This window comes from Oncorhynchus clarkii, chromosome 12 (genome assembly GCF_045791955.1).
Source record: "Oncorhynchus clarkii lewisi isolate Uvic-CL-2024 chromosome 12, UVic_Ocla_1.0, whole genome shotgun sequence".
Classification (NCBI taxonomy): domain Eukaryota; kingdom Metazoa; phylum Chordata; class Actinopteri; order Salmoniformes; family Salmonidae; genus Oncorhynchus; species Oncorhynchus clarkii.
In genome coordinates, this window is record NC_092158.1 from 75,460,084 (window position 1) to 75,481,457 (window position 21,374).

General features: G+C 40.7%; 1 protein-coding gene across 1 annotated transcript in view; it reads left to right on the forward strand.

Annotated features, from left to right (window-relative positions):
- LOC139421299 (carbonic anhydrase-related protein 10-like) overlaps nucleotides 1-16,405 on the forward strand; it is a 30,638-nt gene extending 14,233 nt beyond the window's left edge. The window contains exons 4-9 of the mRNA XM_071172044.1: nucleotides 7,087-7,272; nucleotides 8,063-8,158; nucleotides 8,299-8,371; nucleotides 10,540-10,694; nucleotides 10,842-11,016; nucleotides 12,144-16,405. Of these exons, the coding sequence (XP_071028145.1) occupies nucleotides 7,087-7,272; nucleotides 8,063-8,158; nucleotides 8,299-8,371; nucleotides 10,540-10,694; nucleotides 10,842-11,016; nucleotides 12,144-12,166 (708 nt within the window). The 3' untranslated portion in view covers nucleotides 12,167-16,405. The remainder of the gene's footprint in view (nucleotides 1-7,086; nucleotides 7,273-8,062; nucleotides 8,159-8,298; nucleotides 8,372-10,539; nucleotides 10,695-10,841; nucleotides 11,017-12,143) is intronic.
- The last annotated feature ends 4,969 nt before the right edge of the window (nucleotides 16,406-21,374 follow it).

A 21,374-nucleotide genomic window follows, 5' to 3' on the forward strand; every position in this document is an offset into this window, starting at 1 on the left:
AGTGGGCCGCAGAGACTTTGAATATGTGGAAATGTAAATGTGTGACTTGTGTACTAACTTTCAATTTGTTTGTACTGCATGTAGTATGTTGTGTTTGTGTATTTATATTCTGGCGTCACAAAATGAATTTCCATTTGTATGTACAATAAAGTATATCATATCGTAATGGTGAACACTTGAACAGGATTAAATGCAATTATAATAAATACAATAATCATGGAAGAAAGTTATTGAGAGAGAATATAACTAGGACTATAAAAGAATGAAAAAATATATCATTATAGAAAAGTACTGAGAATCCCTTTAACAAAGATGTTCAGGGGTTGTCTGAGGTCCACACAACATTCAAACAGACACCATGAACCGGGAATTTAGAAAACACACTTTATTGGCAGAGATGTTTTAGCATATTTTGTCTTTCATGTTGCAAAATGATGGTTAATTAACCAGCCAAAGAGAGAGCTACGGGTACGCTTCTCGTGCACGATTTTGTGAGAATTTCTATTTTGCATATTGTAACCTTACTGTGTTGGCGGAACAAATAACATGCCTTCTGTTGCTTTACCACCCCAACTGCATTGAACTGCCAGGAACAGGCAGTGTTTCTGTCAACGTGTGTTTACTGGAGATTCTCTCTGCTGCTCGTGTTTAGCCCGAGACAAAATTCTCTCCATTATACTACTATTGTAGATCTCATGCTGAGTGTGTGTGAAGTAAAATCCCTATTTTGAAACAGAGCCAGTAGACGTGCCTCGTTGCATAGAATGAGTTTCCCCACAGAGAGGAGCTCACTTCAGAGTGTAAAGGCCACAGTTCGAGGGCGGCAGATAGCCTAGCGGTTAAGAGTGTTGGGCCAGTAACCGAAAGGTCACTGGTTAGAATCCCCGAGCTGACTAGGTGAATAATCTGTGCTGTGCCCTTGAGCAAGGCACTTACCCCTAATTGCTCCTGTAAGTTGCTCTGGATAAGAGCATCTGCTAAATGGTGTAAATGTAAAATGTGTATTTTTCAGGCAGAGACAGTAGAGGGCCTCCAGGGAACCGAGAGAGAACTGATGGGGAATTTAATAATCTAATCAAAACTAGTCTAACTTCTCTTCTCAAAACATGGTGGAAATCCAAAACTACCTCCCGTTCTCACTGTTTTGAGGGCAGTCACTGCAATTTACTTTTCATTTATATAATAATGGGAGAGTCTTGCGTTCTGCATAAAAGTGAGGTATGACACGTACAGTGCCTTCAGAAAGTATTCACACCCCTTGACTATTTCCACATTTTGTTGTGTTACAGCCTGAATTTAAAATTGTTTACATTTTAGATGTTTTTTTGTCACTGGCCTCCACACAATACCCCATAATGTCAGAGTGGAATTATGTTTTTAGACATTTTTTTCAAATTAATAAAAAATTAAGTCAATAAGTCAGTGAGTATTCAACCCCTTTGTATTGGCTAGCCTAAATAAGGTTATGAGTAAAAATTGGCTTAACAAGTCACATAAAGCGAGTCCATGCAACTTATTATCAGAAATAAGTGTTTAACTTTATATTTGAATGGCTATTTCATCTCTGTACCCCACACATACAATTATCTCTAAGGTCCCTCAGTCGAGCAGTGAATTTCAAGCACAGATTCAACCACAAAGATCAGGGAGGTTTTCCAATGCCTCGGAAAGAAGGGCACCTATTGGTAAATGGGTACAATTTAAAAAAGCAGACATTGAATATCCCTTTTGAGCATGCTGAAGTTATTAATTACACTTTGGATGGTGTATCAATATACCCACTCTCTACAAAGATGCAAGCGTCCTTCCTAACTCAGCTGCCGGAGAGGAAGGAAACTGCTCAGGGATTTCACCACTTCATTTCACCACCACTTAAAACAGTTAAAGAGTTTAATGGCTGTGATAAGAGAGAACTAAGGATGGATCCACAACATTGTAGTTAATCCACAATACTAACCTAATTGACAGAGTGAAAAGAAGGAAGCCTGTACAGAATAAAAAATATTCCTAAACATGCATCCTGTTTACAACAAGGCACTAAAGTAGTACTGCAAAGCAGTTTTTTGTCCTGAATACAAAGTGTTATGTTTGGGGCAAATCCAATACAATGTATTACTGAGTACCGTTCTCCATATGTTGAAGCATGGTGATGGCTGCATCATATTATGGGTATGCTTGTAATCGTTAAGGACTGGGGAGTTTTTCAGGATAGAAAATTAACGGAATGGAGCTAAGCACAGGCAAAATCCTAGAGGAAAACCTGATTCATTCTGCTTTCCACAAGACACTGTGGGATTTCTTTTTTTTTTTACAAATGTTAGAATTTTTCTTCTACTTTGACAGAGTATTTTGTGTTGATCATTGACAAAGAAAAGGACAGTTAAATCCATGTGGATCCCACTTAGTAACACAACAAGATTTGGAAAGTCAAGGGGTGTGAATACATTCTGAAGGCACTGTAGAACCTATCTGTCAAGCCTGAGGGACAGTCCACTGTACAGCAGAGGAGAAAAGTTTAACCTAACCTGATACAAAACAAATTTCAAATTATAATCAAATGTCCCCAAAATATAAGCCCTCAATATTTGGACTCAATTCACTGAAGCAGAACAGCAATTAGTCCCAAGCCTTTTTAACTCAATGAAGCTTGTGGGGATTTTTGGTCATGGTAAGCAGCTTTTATGCTCTGTTTGGGAATGCTTAAAGCGGACAGCTAAATCCCTCAACAGGAGTGTTGTGTCAGCTCCTCCTCTAGCATGACTTTACATCCAAATACATTGCATTCAAGGTAGCTAGGGCATTGTGCGTTGTCATAATCAATGATCATTGTGAATTTCAATGGAATTGAGGTTCATCTGCAGAATTTCTGCCTGTTAGGTAGGCCTAGTCAGTCTGTGGTGTCAATGAGACCGCACAGAATGGAGAGCATTTGAAAGACACTTTGATAGAATATCCAATTGATTGTCCATGCTACTCTTAATAAATTGAAGTTATGTTAAGAGATTTGATTTGGTTTGATTGAATGACCATGTGACCATACCTGGCCAGTATAAAAGCACTGATTTAGAGTATAGTCGTCGCTGCACAAGATTAATACAGGAACTGAACGACTTTAAACATCTGCTTCTATATAAAAAGAAAATCAAAACCATGTGAAAAAATGTAATATGACCTAAAATCTGTCTGCAACTATTTTAATATATATATATATATATATATATATATATATATATATATATATATATATATATATATATATATATATATATATATATATATATATATATATATATATATATATATATATATACAGTACCATTCGAAAATGTGGACACGTACTCATTCTGTACCTTAAATGCACTGTTAAGTGGGTACTCTAAATGTTCTTATATCTTTCTATCAGATTTTAATGCACCACTGTTATCAGAAGGATTTTGAAGGCTGTTTGTTGAACCATAGGTGGATTTAGTGAAAACATATTTTTATGACAAAGCAAGCCAGCTACATTATCACATCCCAAAGGGCCTCATCACATTTGTTTGCTTACTAGCCAGTAGAGATTATATCATCCCCAAAACAGAACCTACAACTCCGAACCCATATTGCCGTCTTCTCATGCACAAAGTATTGGCCCCAGTGCCAGCTCAGTACCTGCTGAGTGCTTATTTTGCCTAGTAATTAGAATAGGTGTCAGTGGAAGATTTGGTCTAATACATAACACTGTTGAGGTATTGAATTAATGTTCAGCTCTCACCATTTTGCTCATTTGATTACATGCATTATGCACTAAGAGGGAATAGAAAGGGTCCCTGTTTAAAGGGCTATTAAAAACATGTCAAGTGAAATATATTGCTTTTCCTACTTCATTTAACCATCGGCAGTATTTGTTGTATATATTTTTCTGTATTTTTTTTGTCTCTGAATAAATTAACTAAGTGGATCACCCTATGATGAATGACTCCATCACGATCTACACAGGCATAACACTGAACTCCCTCCATTCACTTTTTCTCCTTACCTCCCTCTCATTTCATTATAAGTCTTAATGTTATCCTAGTTTTATATGAAAGAATGGAAGAAAGCTTTGAAGTTCTTCCTTTACCTGTTGGGCATTTCCATGTGTCACTTCAAACAACGTGAGAGTTGGTTTCTCAGTTTATTATTAATTTCACCTGCTTCCTTAATGAGATGAGATTTGGAAGATGATTTTCTCATTTTTTATTTTAATCCACCTTTTAAAAACCTTATTTACTGCAGGCCTACAGCCAATCGCAAATAATTATTCTGTGATTATGAGCCTGAAGAATATTATGATTTTACATCGCAGTAATGGGAAAGTGCAATTGAAATAAATTAATTTTGTTTATATCCCAGTTACTGAGCATTTATCCTTTGCCAAGATAATCCATCCACCTGACAGGTGTGGCATATCAAGAAGCTGGGGAAAATAAAATACCTCTCTAAAATGTGCAGAGACCGCGTCAGGGAAGCTCATCTGCATGCTCGTCATCCTCACCAGGGTCTTCACCTGACTGCAGTTTGGCGTTGTAACAGACTTCAGTAGGCAAATGCTGACCTTTGATGGCCACTGACACACTGGAGAAGTGTGCTCTTCACGGATGAATCCCGGTTTCAACTGTTTCGGGCAGATGGCAGACCGTGTGTATGGCATCTTGTGGGCGAGTGGTTTGCGATGTCAACGTTGTGAACAGAGTGCCCCATGGTGGTGGTGGGGTGATGGTATGGGCAGGCATAAGCTACGAACATAATTGCATTTTATCAATGGCTATTTTAATGCACAGAGATACTGTGGTGAGTCAGTTAATCCGCCGCCATCACCTTATGTTTCAGCATGATAATGCACAGTCCCATGTTGCAAGGATCTGTACACAATTCCTGGAAGCTGAACATTTCCCAGTTCTTCCATGGCCTGCATACTCACCAGACATATCACCCATTGAGCATGTTTGGGATGCTCTGGATCGACGTGTACGACAGCGTGTTCCAGTTCCCGCCAAGTTGCCAAGCAACTTCACACAGTCATTGAAGAGGAGTGGGACAACATTTCACATGCCACAATCAACAGCCTGATCAACTCTATGCGAAGGAGATGTGTCGCGCTTCATGAGGCAAATGGTGGTCACACCAGATACTGACTGGTTTTCTGATCCACAACCCTACCTATTTTTAAGGTATCTGTGATCAACAGATGCATACCTGTATTTGCAGTCATGTAAAATCCATAGATTAGGGCCTAATTAATTAATTAATTAAAATGTACTGATTTCCCTTATATGAACTGTAACTCTGTAAAATCTTAGAAATTGTGCATGTTGCGATTTATATTTTAGTTCAGTGTATTAACATGAGTTACAGTGCCTTGCGAAAGTATTCGGCCCCCTTGAACTTTGCGACCTTTTGCCACATTTCAGGCTTAAAACATGAAGATATAAAACTGTATTTTTTTGTGAAGAATCAACAACAAGTGGGACACAATCATGAAGTGGAACGACATTTATTGGATATTTCAAACTTTTTTAACAAATCAAAAACTGAAAAATTGGGCATGCAAAATTATTCAGCCCCTTTACTTTCAGTGCAGCATTCTCTCTCCAGAAGTTCAGTGAGGATCTCTGAATGATCCAGTGTTGACCTAAATGACTAATGATGATAAATACAATCCACCTGTGTGTAATCAAGTCTCCGTATAAATGCACCTGCACTGTGATAGTCTCAGAGGTCCGTTAAAAGCGCAGAGAGCATCATGAAGAACAAGGAACACACCAGGCAGGTCCGAGATACTGTTGTGAAGAAGTTTAAAGCCGGATTTGGACACAAAGATTTCCCAAGCTTGAAACATCCCAAGGAGCACTGTGCAAGCGATAATATTGAAATGGAAGGAGTATCAGACCACTGCAAATCTACCAAGACCTGGCCGTCCCTCTAAACTTTCAGCTCATACAAGGAGAAGACTGATCAGAGATGCAGCCAAGAGGCCCATGATCACTCTGGATGAACTGCAGAGATCTACAGCTGAGGTGGGAGACTCTGTCCATAGGACAACAATCAGTCGTATATTGCACAAATCTGGCCTTTATGGAAGAGTGGCAAGAAGAAAGCCATTTCTTAAAGATATCCATAAAAAGTGTTGTTTAAAGTTTGCCACAAGCCACCTGGGAGACACACCAAACATGTGGAATACGGTGCTCTGGTCAGATGAAACCAAAATTGAACTTTTTGGCAACAATGCAAAACGTTATGTTTGGCGTAAAAGCAACACAGCTCATCACCCTGAACACACCATCCCCACTGTCAAACATGGTGGTGGCAGCATCATGGTTTGGGCCTGCTTTTCTTCAGCAGGGATAGGGAAGATGGTTAAAATTGATGGGAAGATGGATGGAGCCAAATACAGGACCATTCTGGAAGAAAACCTGATGGAGTCTGCAAAAGACCTGAGACTGGGACGGAGATTTGTCTTCCAACAAGACAATGATCCAAAACATAAAGCAAAATCTACAATGGAATGGTTCAAAAATAAACATATCCAGGTGTTAGAATGGCCAAGTCAAAGTCCAGACCTGAATCCAATCGAGAATCTGTGGAAAGAACTGAAAACTGATGTTCACAAATGCTCTCCATCCAACCTCACTGAGCTCGAGCTGTTTTGCAAGGAGGAATGGGAAAAATTCAGTCTCTCGATGTGCAAAACTGATAGAGACATACCCCAAGCGACTTACAGCTGTAATCGCAGCAAAAGGTGGCGCTACAAAGTATTAACTTAAGGGGGCTGAATAATTTTGCACGCCCAATTTTTCAGTTTTTGATTTGTTAAAAAAGTTTGAAATATCCAATAAATGTCGTTCCACTTCATGATTGTGTCCCACTTGTTGTTGATTCTTCACAAAAAAAATACAGTTTTATATCTTTGTTTGAAGCCTGAAATGTGGCAAAAGGTCGCAAAGTTCAAGGGGGCCGAATACTTTCGCAAGGCACTGTATCTCCATTTCTTCTTCTGTAGAGGTCTCTCAGGTGAGAAACTCCCCCCCCCCCCCCCCCCCCTTATCTTGACTCCTCTCTGTGCAGATGGGAGGCACCATGTACAACACAGGGCGCCACGTGTCGCTGCGGCCAGACAAGGCTCACCTGGTGAACATCTCCGGTGGGCCTCTGGGTTACAGTCACCGGCTGGAGGAGATACGCCTGCACTTCGGTAGCGAGGACGGCCAGGGCTCGGAGCACCTGCTCAATGGACAGTCCTTCCCTGCAGAGGTGAGAGGGAACGAGCCAATGAGCCGAGAGGGATTATCTTTGCTGTGTCTATAAACAATCCAATCCACTGCAAGTTGCTTTCATTAGACTAAGAGCTCAATTCAATCAAACTTGCATTACAGTTAAGGCTTCACTGCTTTACACAGCCCTACCGAGGCTTGTTTGTGTGGAAGATTTCCTCAAACAATGGACAATGATGAAATATGCTGAACTACCTCTGTCACTCAGTCCACTAATCACATGTACAGGGCCTTTGACGGGTGGGGTAGAAGAGCAACAGCAAAGGCTGGATCGACAAATGGTAGTGAGTTTTTAGTGGCAGTGAGTTTTTAGTGGCAGTGAGTTTTTAGTGGCAGTGAGTTTTTAGTGGCAGTGGGTTTTTTCAGTGGAGGAGGGCAATATTATAATGACAAGTAAAAAACAGTAAACTTATCAGGTGCCAAACTGAGTTTGTCTGTCACGATTTAACTGAGAATTGGCAAACGCTTTCCAGTCCTTAATCACCATTTTTAAGTGAGGAAGATATGTTGCCAGAAGTAAGCGGCTGCCCAGATAATTAGAGCTGAATCCTGTTCTAAATTGGAACTCTACTGAGCAGACAAGTGTCAAAGTAAAATATTCCTGAATTTCTTGAGTTTGTCTTCGAGTGAGGGTTGGATGTGTAAAATTAGTTTAATCTGACATAATGCTTTCATGTGCAAGACAAATTCACCTTTCTATCTCACATGGTCTAACACCAGGAAAGGAAGGACTCACTGTTTGTTTTGTCTTTATTTCGCCTCACTTACAGGTGCAACTTATACACTACAACCAGGAACTCTATGCCAACTACAGTGAGGCAGCCAAGAGCCCCAATGGCGTAGCTATTGTGTCCATATTCATAAAGGTCTGTTTGTGCTTGATGCAGACAATCTCCTTCTCTGTGGTGTTCTATTGTAGTGACAGTGGTCTTTATATTCAGAATCCCATGGGACTGTGCTGCGGATGCTGAATATTTCATGTTCTTTTAAATCTCTTCCCTCTCAGATATCCGAGTCTCCAAATGTATTCCTGAATCGCATGCTGAACAGAGACACCATCACGAGAATAACATACAAACGTAAGCACCCTCAGGCATTTAGGATGTGTGGGTTTATGCGCACACGTTGTCAAATCTACAGTAGTCACAGATAGAATAGTAGTCAGTTCCATTTCTGGATCCGCCATTAAAAAAAAGAATATCTAGCAATTGAATTAATTTGGCTAATTGGAAGGTTGCCAGAGATTGACTTAATCAGAGATTGAGTGAAATTCATTCCAACTTCTGAATTAATCATCTACATTACCAATGTGATCCTCCTGGTTCAATGGATAAGATGTGTAACAATAGAAACTGCCCCCAACCCTGAGAGATGTTTGAGTCTCCTGTTTCTAACTGACAGAAATAACTCTGTGGCACTTTCAGAATGTTCTAAGCTGATCGAAAATTGGCATTCCTTTAAAGACAACAATTATGTAACATTGCTATAGTTAGTATTAACAGCCTCTACCCAAACTCTCTTTTCTTTCAGTTTTATGCTCTTAATTTAGTCTGGTTAATTTAATTGTCATTCCATTTTCATTCATTTAATTAAATTAAACAAATTACATTAAATAAATCACTAATCATCCTTTTATTTGTATCCCATTATTATAATAATTGGATGTTATACTGTATTACAAGTCCCTGCTGACCGGGGAGGTACTATCATTTGTCAAAACAGATGCAGTCACCCCCTTACTGAAGACACCCAACCTTGACCTCTTATCCAACTACAGGCCCATCTCCAACCTCTTCCTATCAAAAGTACTGGAAAAAGGGATTGCAAACCAGCTTCAATCCCATCTGTCTTCCAATTAGCTGAACACATTTTTCCAGTGAGGTTTCCAGTCCTTGCACAGCACTGAAACAGCTATGGTGAAAGTTACCAATGACCTACTTATGGCTACAGAATCTGGATCACCTAGCCTCCCACTAGATCTCAGTGCTCTTTTGACACTGCTGACCACAACATCCTCCTGCGGCATCAGAGAGCACACTTCAGTCTCTGGAACTGCTCTGAACTGGTTCTCCTCTTACCTCTCCAATAGGAAGCAATCGATCCCGATTGGAGAGTCCAGATCGGTGGAGTCTACAGTCACATGTGACATCCCACAGGAGTCCGTTTTGCATCCTATTCTGTTCCTAATCTACATGCTCCTTCTCAGCCAAATCCTCAGAGTCTATAACATCAACTTCCACTGCTGCACAGACGATACCCAAGTGTATATTTACATCAATCCGGACACCATCTCAGCCCTAGCAAAACTTGGCAGCTGCCTAGATGACATCAGGGCATGGATGAAAGAGAACTACTGAACAGCAGCAAGACTGAGGCTATGCTTATTGGGACACACAAGCAGGTCAGTAGTGCTAGAAACATCTGCCCTACTAGTGACGGTCAAGTCATCCATCTGTCCTCTGTCATCTCTAACCTGGAAGTTAAGTTTGATCCTTCTCTGTCCTTTGATGCCCATATAAAACATATCTGCAAAACATAATTTTTCCATCTAAGAAACATTGCCTGGCTCAAACCATCGCTCTCCCAGCCAGATGCAGAGAAACTCGTCCACGCCTTCATCTTCTCCCAGATCGACTATGGCAATGCTCTGTTCGTTCGGGGGCCTTTCAACCAAATCACTTCAGAGGCCACAACTTCTCCAGAAGAGTCCTGCCAGGACCAAGAAGTCAGCCCACATCACCCCCATCCTTGCTGAACTGGGTACCGGTCAACTATAAGATTTACTTTAATAACCTCCTCCTAGTGTGAGTGAGCCACCTCGCACTCTCCACTCCAGGAACTCACCACTGCTTCAGGACCCCAAGACACATCTCAGTACTATGGGGGACTGAGCCTTCTGCTCCCTCGCCTATGGAATACTCTCCCTGACCATTTGAGAGCCGCTCCATCAAACAGAGCTTTTAAAACGGGTCTTTAAACACATTTCTACAGACTGTCTTTCTTATAGTCCTAATCTGGAAAGTCCTTTTAGCAACTAGCCTACTATTGCTATTTCCTGCCTTCATTTGTTTTTACTGTAGTTTTTATTTTATTATCAATCTTTTTTGCCTATGTAGAGCTTTGGGATAACACTGTAATGAAAAGCACTATACAAATGAAATGTTATTATTATTCTGTAATACAGTGTAGAAAGTGTTGAGGATGGTACAGTATGAATCTGATTACCTCTGTTTTGGTCCACCTCCAGATGACGCATTCTTACTCATGGGGCTCAACATAGCAGATCTATATCCAGACACTACACGTTTTATAACATACGAGGGCTCCATGACTATCCCGCCCTGCTTCGAGACAGCAACCTGGATCCTCATGAACAAACCTGTGTACGTCACACAGATGCAGGTAACTCACCCTCGATCATAGACTCAATAATAGCATTAACTCATGTTTGCCAGAAGTTACTTAATAGTTGGCCGTATTTGAGACTGTAGATTCTTTACCATAGATTCTTTACCATCTGTCCAACTTTCTCTCACGCCGCCTCTTTAGATGCATTCTCTGCGACTGCTAAGTCAGAATGAGCCATATAAGATATTCCTCAGTATGAGTGACAACACGCGGCCCACCCAGCCTCTCCTACAGCGCTGTATCCGCACCAACATCAACTTCAGCAAGCAGGGCCGAGACTGCCCCAACAACCGTGCCCTGAGGCCCCAGTATCGAGGTGTGTCTGAACGCATGTGTTTAGGATCTTTATTCAGTCAACACGGTTACTTGAACATTTCCGGTAAAATTCAGGTATTGGTAAAAACAGACTGTGAGGAAGAAGGTTGCCATAGTAATATAAACTGCACATACTGTATTCTGAAACTGTTTGTGTTTTTAGAAATTCAATATACACTCAGTGACCAGTTTATTAGGTACACTACCCCATTCACGAACATGGTTCACTCCTACAGACCGTGGCATCAAGGCATTCAGTTAATGTTCGATTGAATGTTAGAATGGGCAAAACCAGTGACCTAAGCGACTGAGCGTGGTATGATCGGCGGTGCCAGGTGCGCCGGTTCTAGTATCTCAGAAACATCCGGCCTCCTGGGCTTTTCACGCTTGATCGTGTCTAGGGTTTAACGAGAATGGTGCAACACACAAAAAACATCCAGTCAGTGGCAGTCCTGTGGGTGAAAATAGCTTGTTGATGAGAGAGGTCGAAGGATAATGGCAAGAATCGTGCAAGCTAACAGGCTGGCCACAAATAGGTAAATAATGTTGCAGCACAACAGTTGTGTGCAGAAAGGCATTGCAGCAGACGACCACACCGGATTCTACTACGATCAGCTAAAAACAAGAAGAAATGGCTCCAGTGGGCATGCAATCACAAACACTGGACAATTGAGGAGTGGAAAAACTTTGCCTGGTCTGACAAATCCCGGTTCCTGTTGTGTCATGATGATGGCAGAGTCAGGCTTTGGCGTAAGCAGCATGAGTCCATGGCCCCGTCCTGCCTGGTGTCAACGATACAGGTTGGTGGCGGTGGTGTATGGTGTGGGGAAGGTTTTCCTGGCACACATTAGGTCCCTTGATACCAATTGAGCGACGTTTCCATGCCTTGGGGAATTCAGGCTGTTCTGGAGGCAAAGGGGGGTCCGACACAGTACTAGATGGGTGTACCTAATAAGCTGCCCACTGAGTGTATGTTTTCTGTCTTCTATAGTTTTGAGATGTCTATAGAGAAATGCCTCGTCCCTCAAAATGAACAGGTTCTTTGTAGGTTCTATGTCTCAAGCATTTCCTTTGTTTCCAGTTCAAGCAGTTCATGCTAACCTCCACATCTCTTTGTTCTCTTTCCAGTAAACCAGTGGCTTCTGAAGTAGGAAAAAGATGAACATGCTGTACAATACAACAGGATAAAAACGAAATATGCGATCCTGATTCTCAAGACTTTATTTGAATGTGGAAATAATACATTATCAGCAGAGAGGCTGTTTTTTGAATATGTTTGAGATTGCAAAGTAAGACAAGGAAAGATTGAAAAGCTGTAATTCTTCTACAGAGCTTATGGAAATGGGCTGAATGGAAATTCAGCAGGCTCCGCCATTTACTGACCTCTGCAGTGGAGATAACGAGGACCTCTTTTATGACATCATCATCATCAGATTCACTTGAGTACCCAAAGATCTCAAAGGACCAACACTTCTTGAAATTAGCTAAATGTAATCACAGATACAACCATAATGTGTTTTGATACCAAAAGCATTCCATCAGATTTAACATCAAGCTAGGAATCTGAATATGATGGGTGCTCTTCTGGTGATGAAAGCTTCTACATAACCATGTCACAAGCAAAAGGTGTACTGAATAAATGTTACAAATGCAGAAACATTTCCTGACCATGTGACCTAACCAGGAAAAATTCTGGGCCCCAGTAAAACACCAGGGCAAGAGATTTTCCTGATCAGGCCACATAGTCAGGAAACACTCCTAGCCATAGACTTGGGAAATCCAGTATTTTATACTGTATTTACTAAACTTTTCTAGCCATTTTGGGCCATTTGCCTTTTCTCTGTTTAATTGTTTACAATTTCATTCTGTTTATTTCAATGATAGCAGCCCAATTAACATGTTTCAGAGAATTATCTAAGATAAAATAACACTTTACATAAGGCCTATATAGTATATGCTGTTTAAGAATTGTATATTGTCTAGCACTGAATAGAGCATGGGACGTGATTTGTCTGCAAATTCTTTAAGCAGTCACAAGGCATTCCTTATCAATTATTTATCCTCATTTTCAATTCAGAGCTGTGTATGGCGTTACAGGCAATGTGGGTTTGTGTGTGTGTGTGTGTGTGTGTGTGTGTGTGTGTGTGTGTGTGTGTGTGTGTGTGTGTGTGTGTGCGCACATGTGTACATGACTGTGAAGTGTGTGTGCGCTCTCTCCTGAGCATTGTATTTCTCATTTAAATAGGATAAATCTCCTCGTTTTGTGGCAACGAAACAAATACAATTGTATTTGTCACATGCGTCAAATACAACAACAGGTCTAGAGTGATATGCTTACTAACAAGCTCTTTTCCACCGATGCAGAGTAAAACAAGAAGATAAAAACACAAGAGAAATAACACACAAGAATGAAGCTAAATACAAGGAGTACCAATATACCATATCAATTTGCAGGGATACGAGGTAGTTGAGGTAAGTATATACAGTGCCTTCAGAACATATTCACACCCCTTGACAAAGTAGGATTTATATGAATTGAATTGTCATTTTTTTGGCAACAATCTAAACAAAATAGTCTAATGTCAATTTGGAAGAAAAATTATCATTTTTGTTTTTAATTAAATGGAAAATAAAACACTAAGTATTCAACCCCTTGAGTCAATATATGTTAGAATCACCTTTGGCAGCGATTACAACTGTGAGTCTTTCTAGGTAAGTCTCTAAGAGCTTTGTACACCTGGATTGTACAATATTTTCCCTTTTATTATTTTTACAATTCTTCAAGCTCTGGTTATTGGTCTTTGCTAGACAGCCATTTTCAAGTCTTGCCATAGATTTTTTATTTTTTTGCCAATTTAAGCCAACTTTAACTAGGACACTCAGAAACATTGAATGCCGTCTTGGTAAGCAACTCCAGTTTATAATTGGCCTAGCGTTTAGGCTATTGTGCGGCTGAAAGGTGAATTTGTCTCCCAGTGTCTGGTGGGAAAGCCAACTGAACCAGGTTTTCCTCTAGGATTTTGCCTGTGCTTAGCTCTATTCTGTTTTTGTTTTTGTTTTTTTAACTACTTAGTCCTTGCCAATGACAACCATACCCATAATATGATGCAGCCAACTTCATGCTTGAAAATAAGAAGTGTTAGTCAGGGATGCTTTGTATTCAGGACAAAAAGTTAATTTCTTTGCCACATCTTTTGCAGTACTTTATTGCCTTATTGCAAACAGGATGCATGTTTTAGAATATGTGTATTCTGTACAGGCTTCCTTCTTTTCACTCTGTTGTTTAGGTTAGTATTGAGGAGTAACTACAATATTGTTGATACATCTTCAGTTTTCGCCCATCACAGCCATTAAACTCTGTTTTAAAATCCCCATTGGCCTCATGGAGAAATCCCTGAGCGGTTTCCGTCCTCTCCGAAAACTGAGCTGGGAAGGACGCCAGTATCTTTGTGGTGACTGGGTGTATATATACACCATCAAAACGGTAATTAATAACTTCACCATGCTCAAAGGGATATTCAATGTCTGCTTTTTTTTTAACTCATTTAGGTGCCCTTCTTTGTGTGGTATTGGAAAACCTACTGTACATGATCTTTGTGGTTGAATCTGTGCTTGAAATTCACTGCTCGACTGGGGGACCCAGATAATTGTATGTGTGGGTTACAGAGATGAAGAAGTCATTAAACAAATCATGTTAAACACCAACACACCGAGTCCATGCGACTTATTATGTGACTTGTTAAGCACATTTGTACTCCTGAACTTAGTTAGGCTAGCCATAACAAAGGGGTTGAATACTTATATTGAAGCGACTTCAGCTTTTCATTTTTTCTTAATTTGTAAAAATTTATAAAAACAGAATTCCACTTTGACATTATGGGGTATTGTGTGTGTATATCAGTGGGTGTGAATACTTTCTGAATGCACTGTACATGTAGGCAGGGTTAAAGTCACTAGGCATCAGGATAGATAATAATAAGAGTATAAAAACAAAGTAGTAGCAGCGTATATGATGAGTGTACACTCTTCGAAAAAAGGTTTACAAAGGGGTTATTTGTGGAGGGATAGGGTTCTACCAAGAACCGTTTTGATCTAAAGAACCCTATTTGGAAGACCAGGATTATTTTGTACGGCAAAGGTTTCTACCTAGAACATTTAACATCCTGAGAACCGTTTTGGGAAGAAAGGGTGATTTGATGATTCTTTGGAAGACAAGAATGGTTCTACATAAAACCATACATAATATTTCCCAGTATGCTCTATTTCAGGGAGATTAAGAATGGTTTGTTTTACTGTATTATCTGTGTTTTCGCATGTACATTGATTGGTTGATTAATTTCATGCTACACAAAGATAAATAACATACAGTTTTCTAAAATAATCCAATATTTTAGTTATTGGATTTATTGCACCTATTACTGAGATGGCTGTTCCAGTTTAGATGATTGAGATAGGTTATGGAAGATTGAATACTGAGACTGACAGTCATTCTGAATGCAGGTTGCGATTTAACAATTCCACTTGTTGGATATACTAACAGGCTGGATTCCAATAGGAATTACACATCACTTTGCAAGCCAGCATAATGGGACTTGCAGGCCTGATGTGTGATGTCTCCTAACACTACTGTTGGGTATAACTAAGCCCTCCAAGAAAGGCCTTGTGAAATGTAATGTATTATCATAGATCATTTGATTTTAAAGGCTAATAAGGTTGGTGGAATTGTTTATAGGGTGTTCTAGGTAGAACCCTACACGAGTTTCTTTGAAGAACCCTATGGGGACAAACTGAAGAACTCTATATGGTTCTACTTAGCACCTTTTTTTGGAGTGTATGTGTACATGTGTGAAAGTGTGTGTTTGTGTGGCGTCAGTATGCGTGTGCGTTATCTGCGTGTGTAAGTGTGTGTGTTTGTGTGAGAGTGTCAGGATCAAGTCACGTGAGAATGCAAAATAGTGCAGTGTAGATAGTTGGGGTAACCATTGGATAACTATTCAACTGTCTTATTCTTGGGGCATCAGTATGCGTGTGCCTTCGGAAAGTATTCAGACCCCTTGACTTTTTCCACGTTTTGTTGCGTTACAGACTTTACAATTCTTTCTCGGAGCTCTACGGACAATTCCTTTGACCTCATGGCTTGGTTTTTGCTCTGACATGCACTGTCAACTGTGGGACATTATATAGACAGATGTGTTTTTTACCAAATCATGTCCAATCAATTGAACTTACCACAGATGGACAACAATCAAGTTGTAGAAACATCTCAAGGATGATCAGTGGAAACAGGATGCACCTGAGTTCAATTTCAGTCCATAGCAAAGGGGCTGAATACATATGTAAATAAGGTATTTCTGTTTTTTATTTTTAATAAATTATCAAAAATGTCTAAACTGTTTTTGCTTTGTCAGTGTGTGGTATTGTGTGTAGATTGCTGAGAAAAAAATATTGAATCCATTTCAAAATAAGGCCGTAACGTAACAAAATGTGGAAAAGGTCAAGGGGTCTGAATACTTTCCGAAGGCACTGTAGAAGCTGTCTCAGCCTGTTGGTCCAAGACCAGACTCTCTGATACCGCTTGCTGGACGGTAGCAGAGAGACCATCCATGATTTGGGTGGCTGAAGTCTTTGTCTAAACACAATATCATACATGTACTCTTTCTGTATGATAATACCACAATGCCTAAAGATATATAAACACAGTTGAAGTCGGAAGTTTACATACACCTTAGCCAAATACATTTAAACTTAGTTTTTTACAATCCCTGACATTTAATCCTAGTAAAAATTCCCTGTCTTAGGTCAGTTAGGATCACCACTTTATTTTAAGAATGTGAAATGTCAGAATAATAGTAGAGAATTATTTATTTCAGCTTTTATTTCTTTCATCACATTCCCAGTGGGTCAGAAGTTTACATACACTCAATTAGTATTTGGTAGCATTGCCTTTAAATTGTTTAACTTGGGTCAAACAGTTTGGGAAGCCTTCCACAAGCTTCCCAAAATAATTTGGGTGAATTTTGACCCATTCCTCCTGACAGAGCTTGTCAGTCACTGAATCAGGTTTGTATGCCTCCTTGCTCGCACATGTTATTTCAGTTCTGCCCACAAATGTTCTATATGATTGAGGTCAGGGCTTTGTGAAGGCCTTTGTGAATACCTTGACTATGTTGTTCTTAAGCCATTTTGCCACAACTCTGGAAGTATGCTTAGGGTCATTGTCCATTTGGAAGACCCATTTGTGACCAAGCTTTAACTTCCTGACTGATGTCTTGATGTTGCTTCAATATATCCAAATAATTATCCTACCTCATGATGCCATCTATTTTGTGAAGTGCACCACTCCCTCCTGCAGCAAAGCACCCCCACAACATGATGTTGCCACCCCCGTGCGTCACGGTTGGCATGGTGTTCTTCAGCTTGCAAGCATTTTTCCTCCAAACATAACAATGGTCATTATGGCCAAACAGTTCTATTTCAGTTTCATCAGACCAGAGGACATTTCTCCAAAAAGTACGATCTTTGTCCTCATGTGCGGTTGCAAACCGTAGTCTGGCTTTTTTATGGCGGTTTTGGAGCAGTGGCTTCTTCCTGGCTGAGCAGCCTTTCAGGTTATGTCGATATAGGACTCGTTTTACTGTGGCTATAGATACTTTGTACCGGTTTCCTCCAGCATCTTCACAAGGTCCTTTGCTGTTGTTCTGGGATTGATTTGCATTTTTTGCACCAAAACACTGTCATCTCTAGGAGACAGAACGCGTCTCCTACCTGAGAGGTATGACGGCTGCGTGGTCCCATGGTGTTTATACTTGCATACTATTGTTTGTACAGATGAACGTGGTACCTTCAGACGTTTGCAAATTGCTCCCAAGAATGAACCAGACTTGTGGAGGTCTACAATTTTTTTCTGAGGTCTTGGCTGAGTTATTTTGATTTTCCATAGATGTCAAGCAAAGAGGCACTGAGTTTGATGGTAGGCCTTGAAATACATCCACAGGTACACTTCCAATTGGCTCAAATGATGCCAATTAGCCTATCAGAAGCTTCTAAAGCCATGACATTTTCTGGAATTGTCCAAGCTGTTTAAAGGCAGTCAACTTAGTGTATGTAAACTTCTGACGCACTGGAATTGTGATACAGTGAATTATAAGTGAAATAATCTGTAAACAATTGTTGGAAAATGACTTGTGTCATGCACAAAGTAGATGTCCTTACCAACTTGCCAAAACTCTAGTTTGTTAACAAGAAATGTGTGGAGTGGTTAAAAAACTAGTTTTAATGACTCCAACCTAAAAGTATGTAAACTTCCGACTTCAACTGTATACTGAACACAAATATAAACACAACATGTAAAGTGTTGGTCCCATGTTTCATGAACTGAAATAAAAGATCCCAGAAATGTTCTAAATGTACAAAAAAGCTTTTTTTCTCAAATGTTGTGCACAAATGTGTTTACATCCCTGTTAGTGAGCTTTTCTCTTTTGCCAAGATAATCCATCCACCTGACAGGTGTGGCATATCAAGAAGCTGATTAAACCGCATGATCATTGCACAGGTGCACCTTGTGCTGGGGACATTAAAAGGCCACTCTAAAATGTGCAATTTTGTAACACAACACAATGCCACAGATACCTCAAGTTTTGAGGGAGCGTGCAATTAGCATGCTGACTGCAGGAATGTCCACCAGAGCTGTGGCCAGAGAATTTAATGCTAATTTAACTGCCATAAGCCGCCTCCAATGTTGTTTTAGAAAATTTAGCAGTCCGTCCAACCGGCCTCACAACCGCAGACCACGTGTGCAACCACGTCAGCCCAGGACCTCCACATCCGGCTTCTTCACATGTGGGATCGTCTGAGACCGGTCATCCCGGCCAGCCCCATGAAACTATAGGTTTGCAAAACAGAAGAATTTCTGCACAAACTGTCCAAAACCGTCTCAGGGAAGCTCATCTGCATGCTCGTACTCCCCAGGGTCTTGACCTGACTGCAGTTCAGCATCATAACCGACTTCAGAGGGCAAATGCTCACCTTCGATGGCCACTGGCACGCTGGAGAAGTGTGCTCTTCACGGATTAATCCCGGTTTCAACTCTACGGGGTAGACGGCAGACACTGTATGGTGTCGTGTGCACGAGCGCGGATGTCAACGTTGTGGACAGAGTGCTCCATGGTGGCGATGGGATTATGTCCCAGTAGGCATAAACTATGGACAATGAACACAATTGCATTTTATCAATGGCAATTTGAATGCAGAGATACCCTGACGAGATCCTGAGGCCCATTGTCCGCCGCCATCACCTCATGTTTCAGCATGATAACGCACAGCACCATGTCGCAAGGATCTCTACCCAATTCCTGGAAACTAAAAATGTGCCAGTTCTTCCATGGCCTCTATACTAACTAGACATGTCACCCATTGAGCATGTTTGGGATCGACGTGTAGGACAGCGTGTTCCAGTTCCCGCCATTATCAAGCAATTTCGCACAGCTATTGAAGAGGAGTGGAACAACATTCCACAGGGCACAATCAACAGCCTGATCAACTCTATGTGAAGGAGATGTGTTGCACTGCACTTATTTTGTATTTATTTCATGTTTATTTAACTAGGCAAGCCAGTTAAGAACAAATTCTTATTTACAATGAGGCCCTACCCCAGCCAAACCAGGACGACGCTGGGCCAACTGTGCGCCGCCCTATGGGACTCCCAATTACAGCCGGTTGTGATACTGCCTGGAATCGAACCAGGGTCTGTAGTGACACCTGTAGCACTGAGATACAGTGCCTTAGACCACTGTGCAAATGGTGGTCACTCCAGATACTGACTGGTTTTCTGATCCACGCCCCTACCTTTTGTTTTTAAGGTATCTGTGACCTTAAGGCATCTGTGATTAACAAGCATATCTGTATTCCCAGTCATGTGAAATCCATAGATTAGGGCCTAGTAAATGCAATTCAATTGACTGATTTCCTGAAATGAACTGTAACTCTGTAAAATATTTGAAATTGCTGCATGTTGCGTTTATATTTTTGTTCGGTGTACATGTTCTCTCTCAAAGAGAAATCTTATAAGCATTCATCAGATGTATCATCTGCAGGAGCCCCAGCCTTGGTCAGCTAGCGTTACCTAGCAACCTATTTTACTACACCATCTGTGCCCCCGGAAATGAATATTCATTATTCTTCAACATGCATGTCTGTGTGCAGGTGATTGGTGTTCACAATTACTATGGCATTCCTCAGACAACAGAGATATTCATCATTCAGATTTATGTTCAAGTCATATCTTGTCGCTATCTTTGGACCATATTAGTTCTATGCACTGCAAGTAGGCCTACATTTTAGTAGAATTATACTATGGTCCTCATCATGAAGCTATGTTTCAATGACTTGACAATCCTGAAAGATATTGTTGGTTTCATGATTGACTGAAAATAAATGATGCCGCTGCTGGCTTGAAAAATAAGCACAGAATCATTGAAAAAAGTATTGCATTCTGCTCTTGGCTATGTTACTTTGGGGACGTTTCCATTTGGAGCAGTTTGAAAAAGTACAGACAGAGCAAGAACAGCACATTCTCTCAATGCAGTCTAGCCAGAATGGAGAAGTGGGAGTGGGAAAGGAGGTTAAACACCCCTGGGAAAGGACACTCCATATTGGAAATACATGTTTCAACATCTGACAGCATCCATCTGTCGCTGTTCAACTATGTCAAGTGGAGACAAATCCCAGTTCCCCCTCTTCCACAGACTCATCACGCACACACACAAGTTGCACCATTCAAACCTTGAGCAGAAACATAATATGGCACTCATACATATTACATCTTCATTAAGCTCACAGGACAGTAAGAATGTAAAAAGACTTAAGTAAACACTCATGGGGACATTTTGCGCCTTGGCAACATTCACACGAGGTTTAGCCTAGATGTCTGGTCTTCAGGAGAAAAGCTGTCCTTCATTATTAGGGTTTACCTCACAGTCCTGTCTGCTTCTTTCTGGGGATGCACTCTAGCAGCACTCCTTTGAATAAAACGGTGAAGACTACATATCCAGGTCACTCACAGCAACATGGAATCTCTGGGGATGTACTACCACACATCTCGCCCACAATTTGGTCAAGAAGTGGTGGTGTTATACAAGTGAACTGAAACTGTACTTTACTAAGTTTACAGGGCTTTGTAGGGGCTAAATAACTACAATTGAGCTTGAATCTCAAACATACAATGTTTATGTGTTCTGTGCATCTGTGTGCACAGACGTGTAAGAAAGACAAGAGGTGAAACATTTGTGTGAAACATCTTGAGGAGGGGAGGACAATCGGGATAAGGTAATCTGTCTGTGCTTGAACTTCAATAACGGTTCG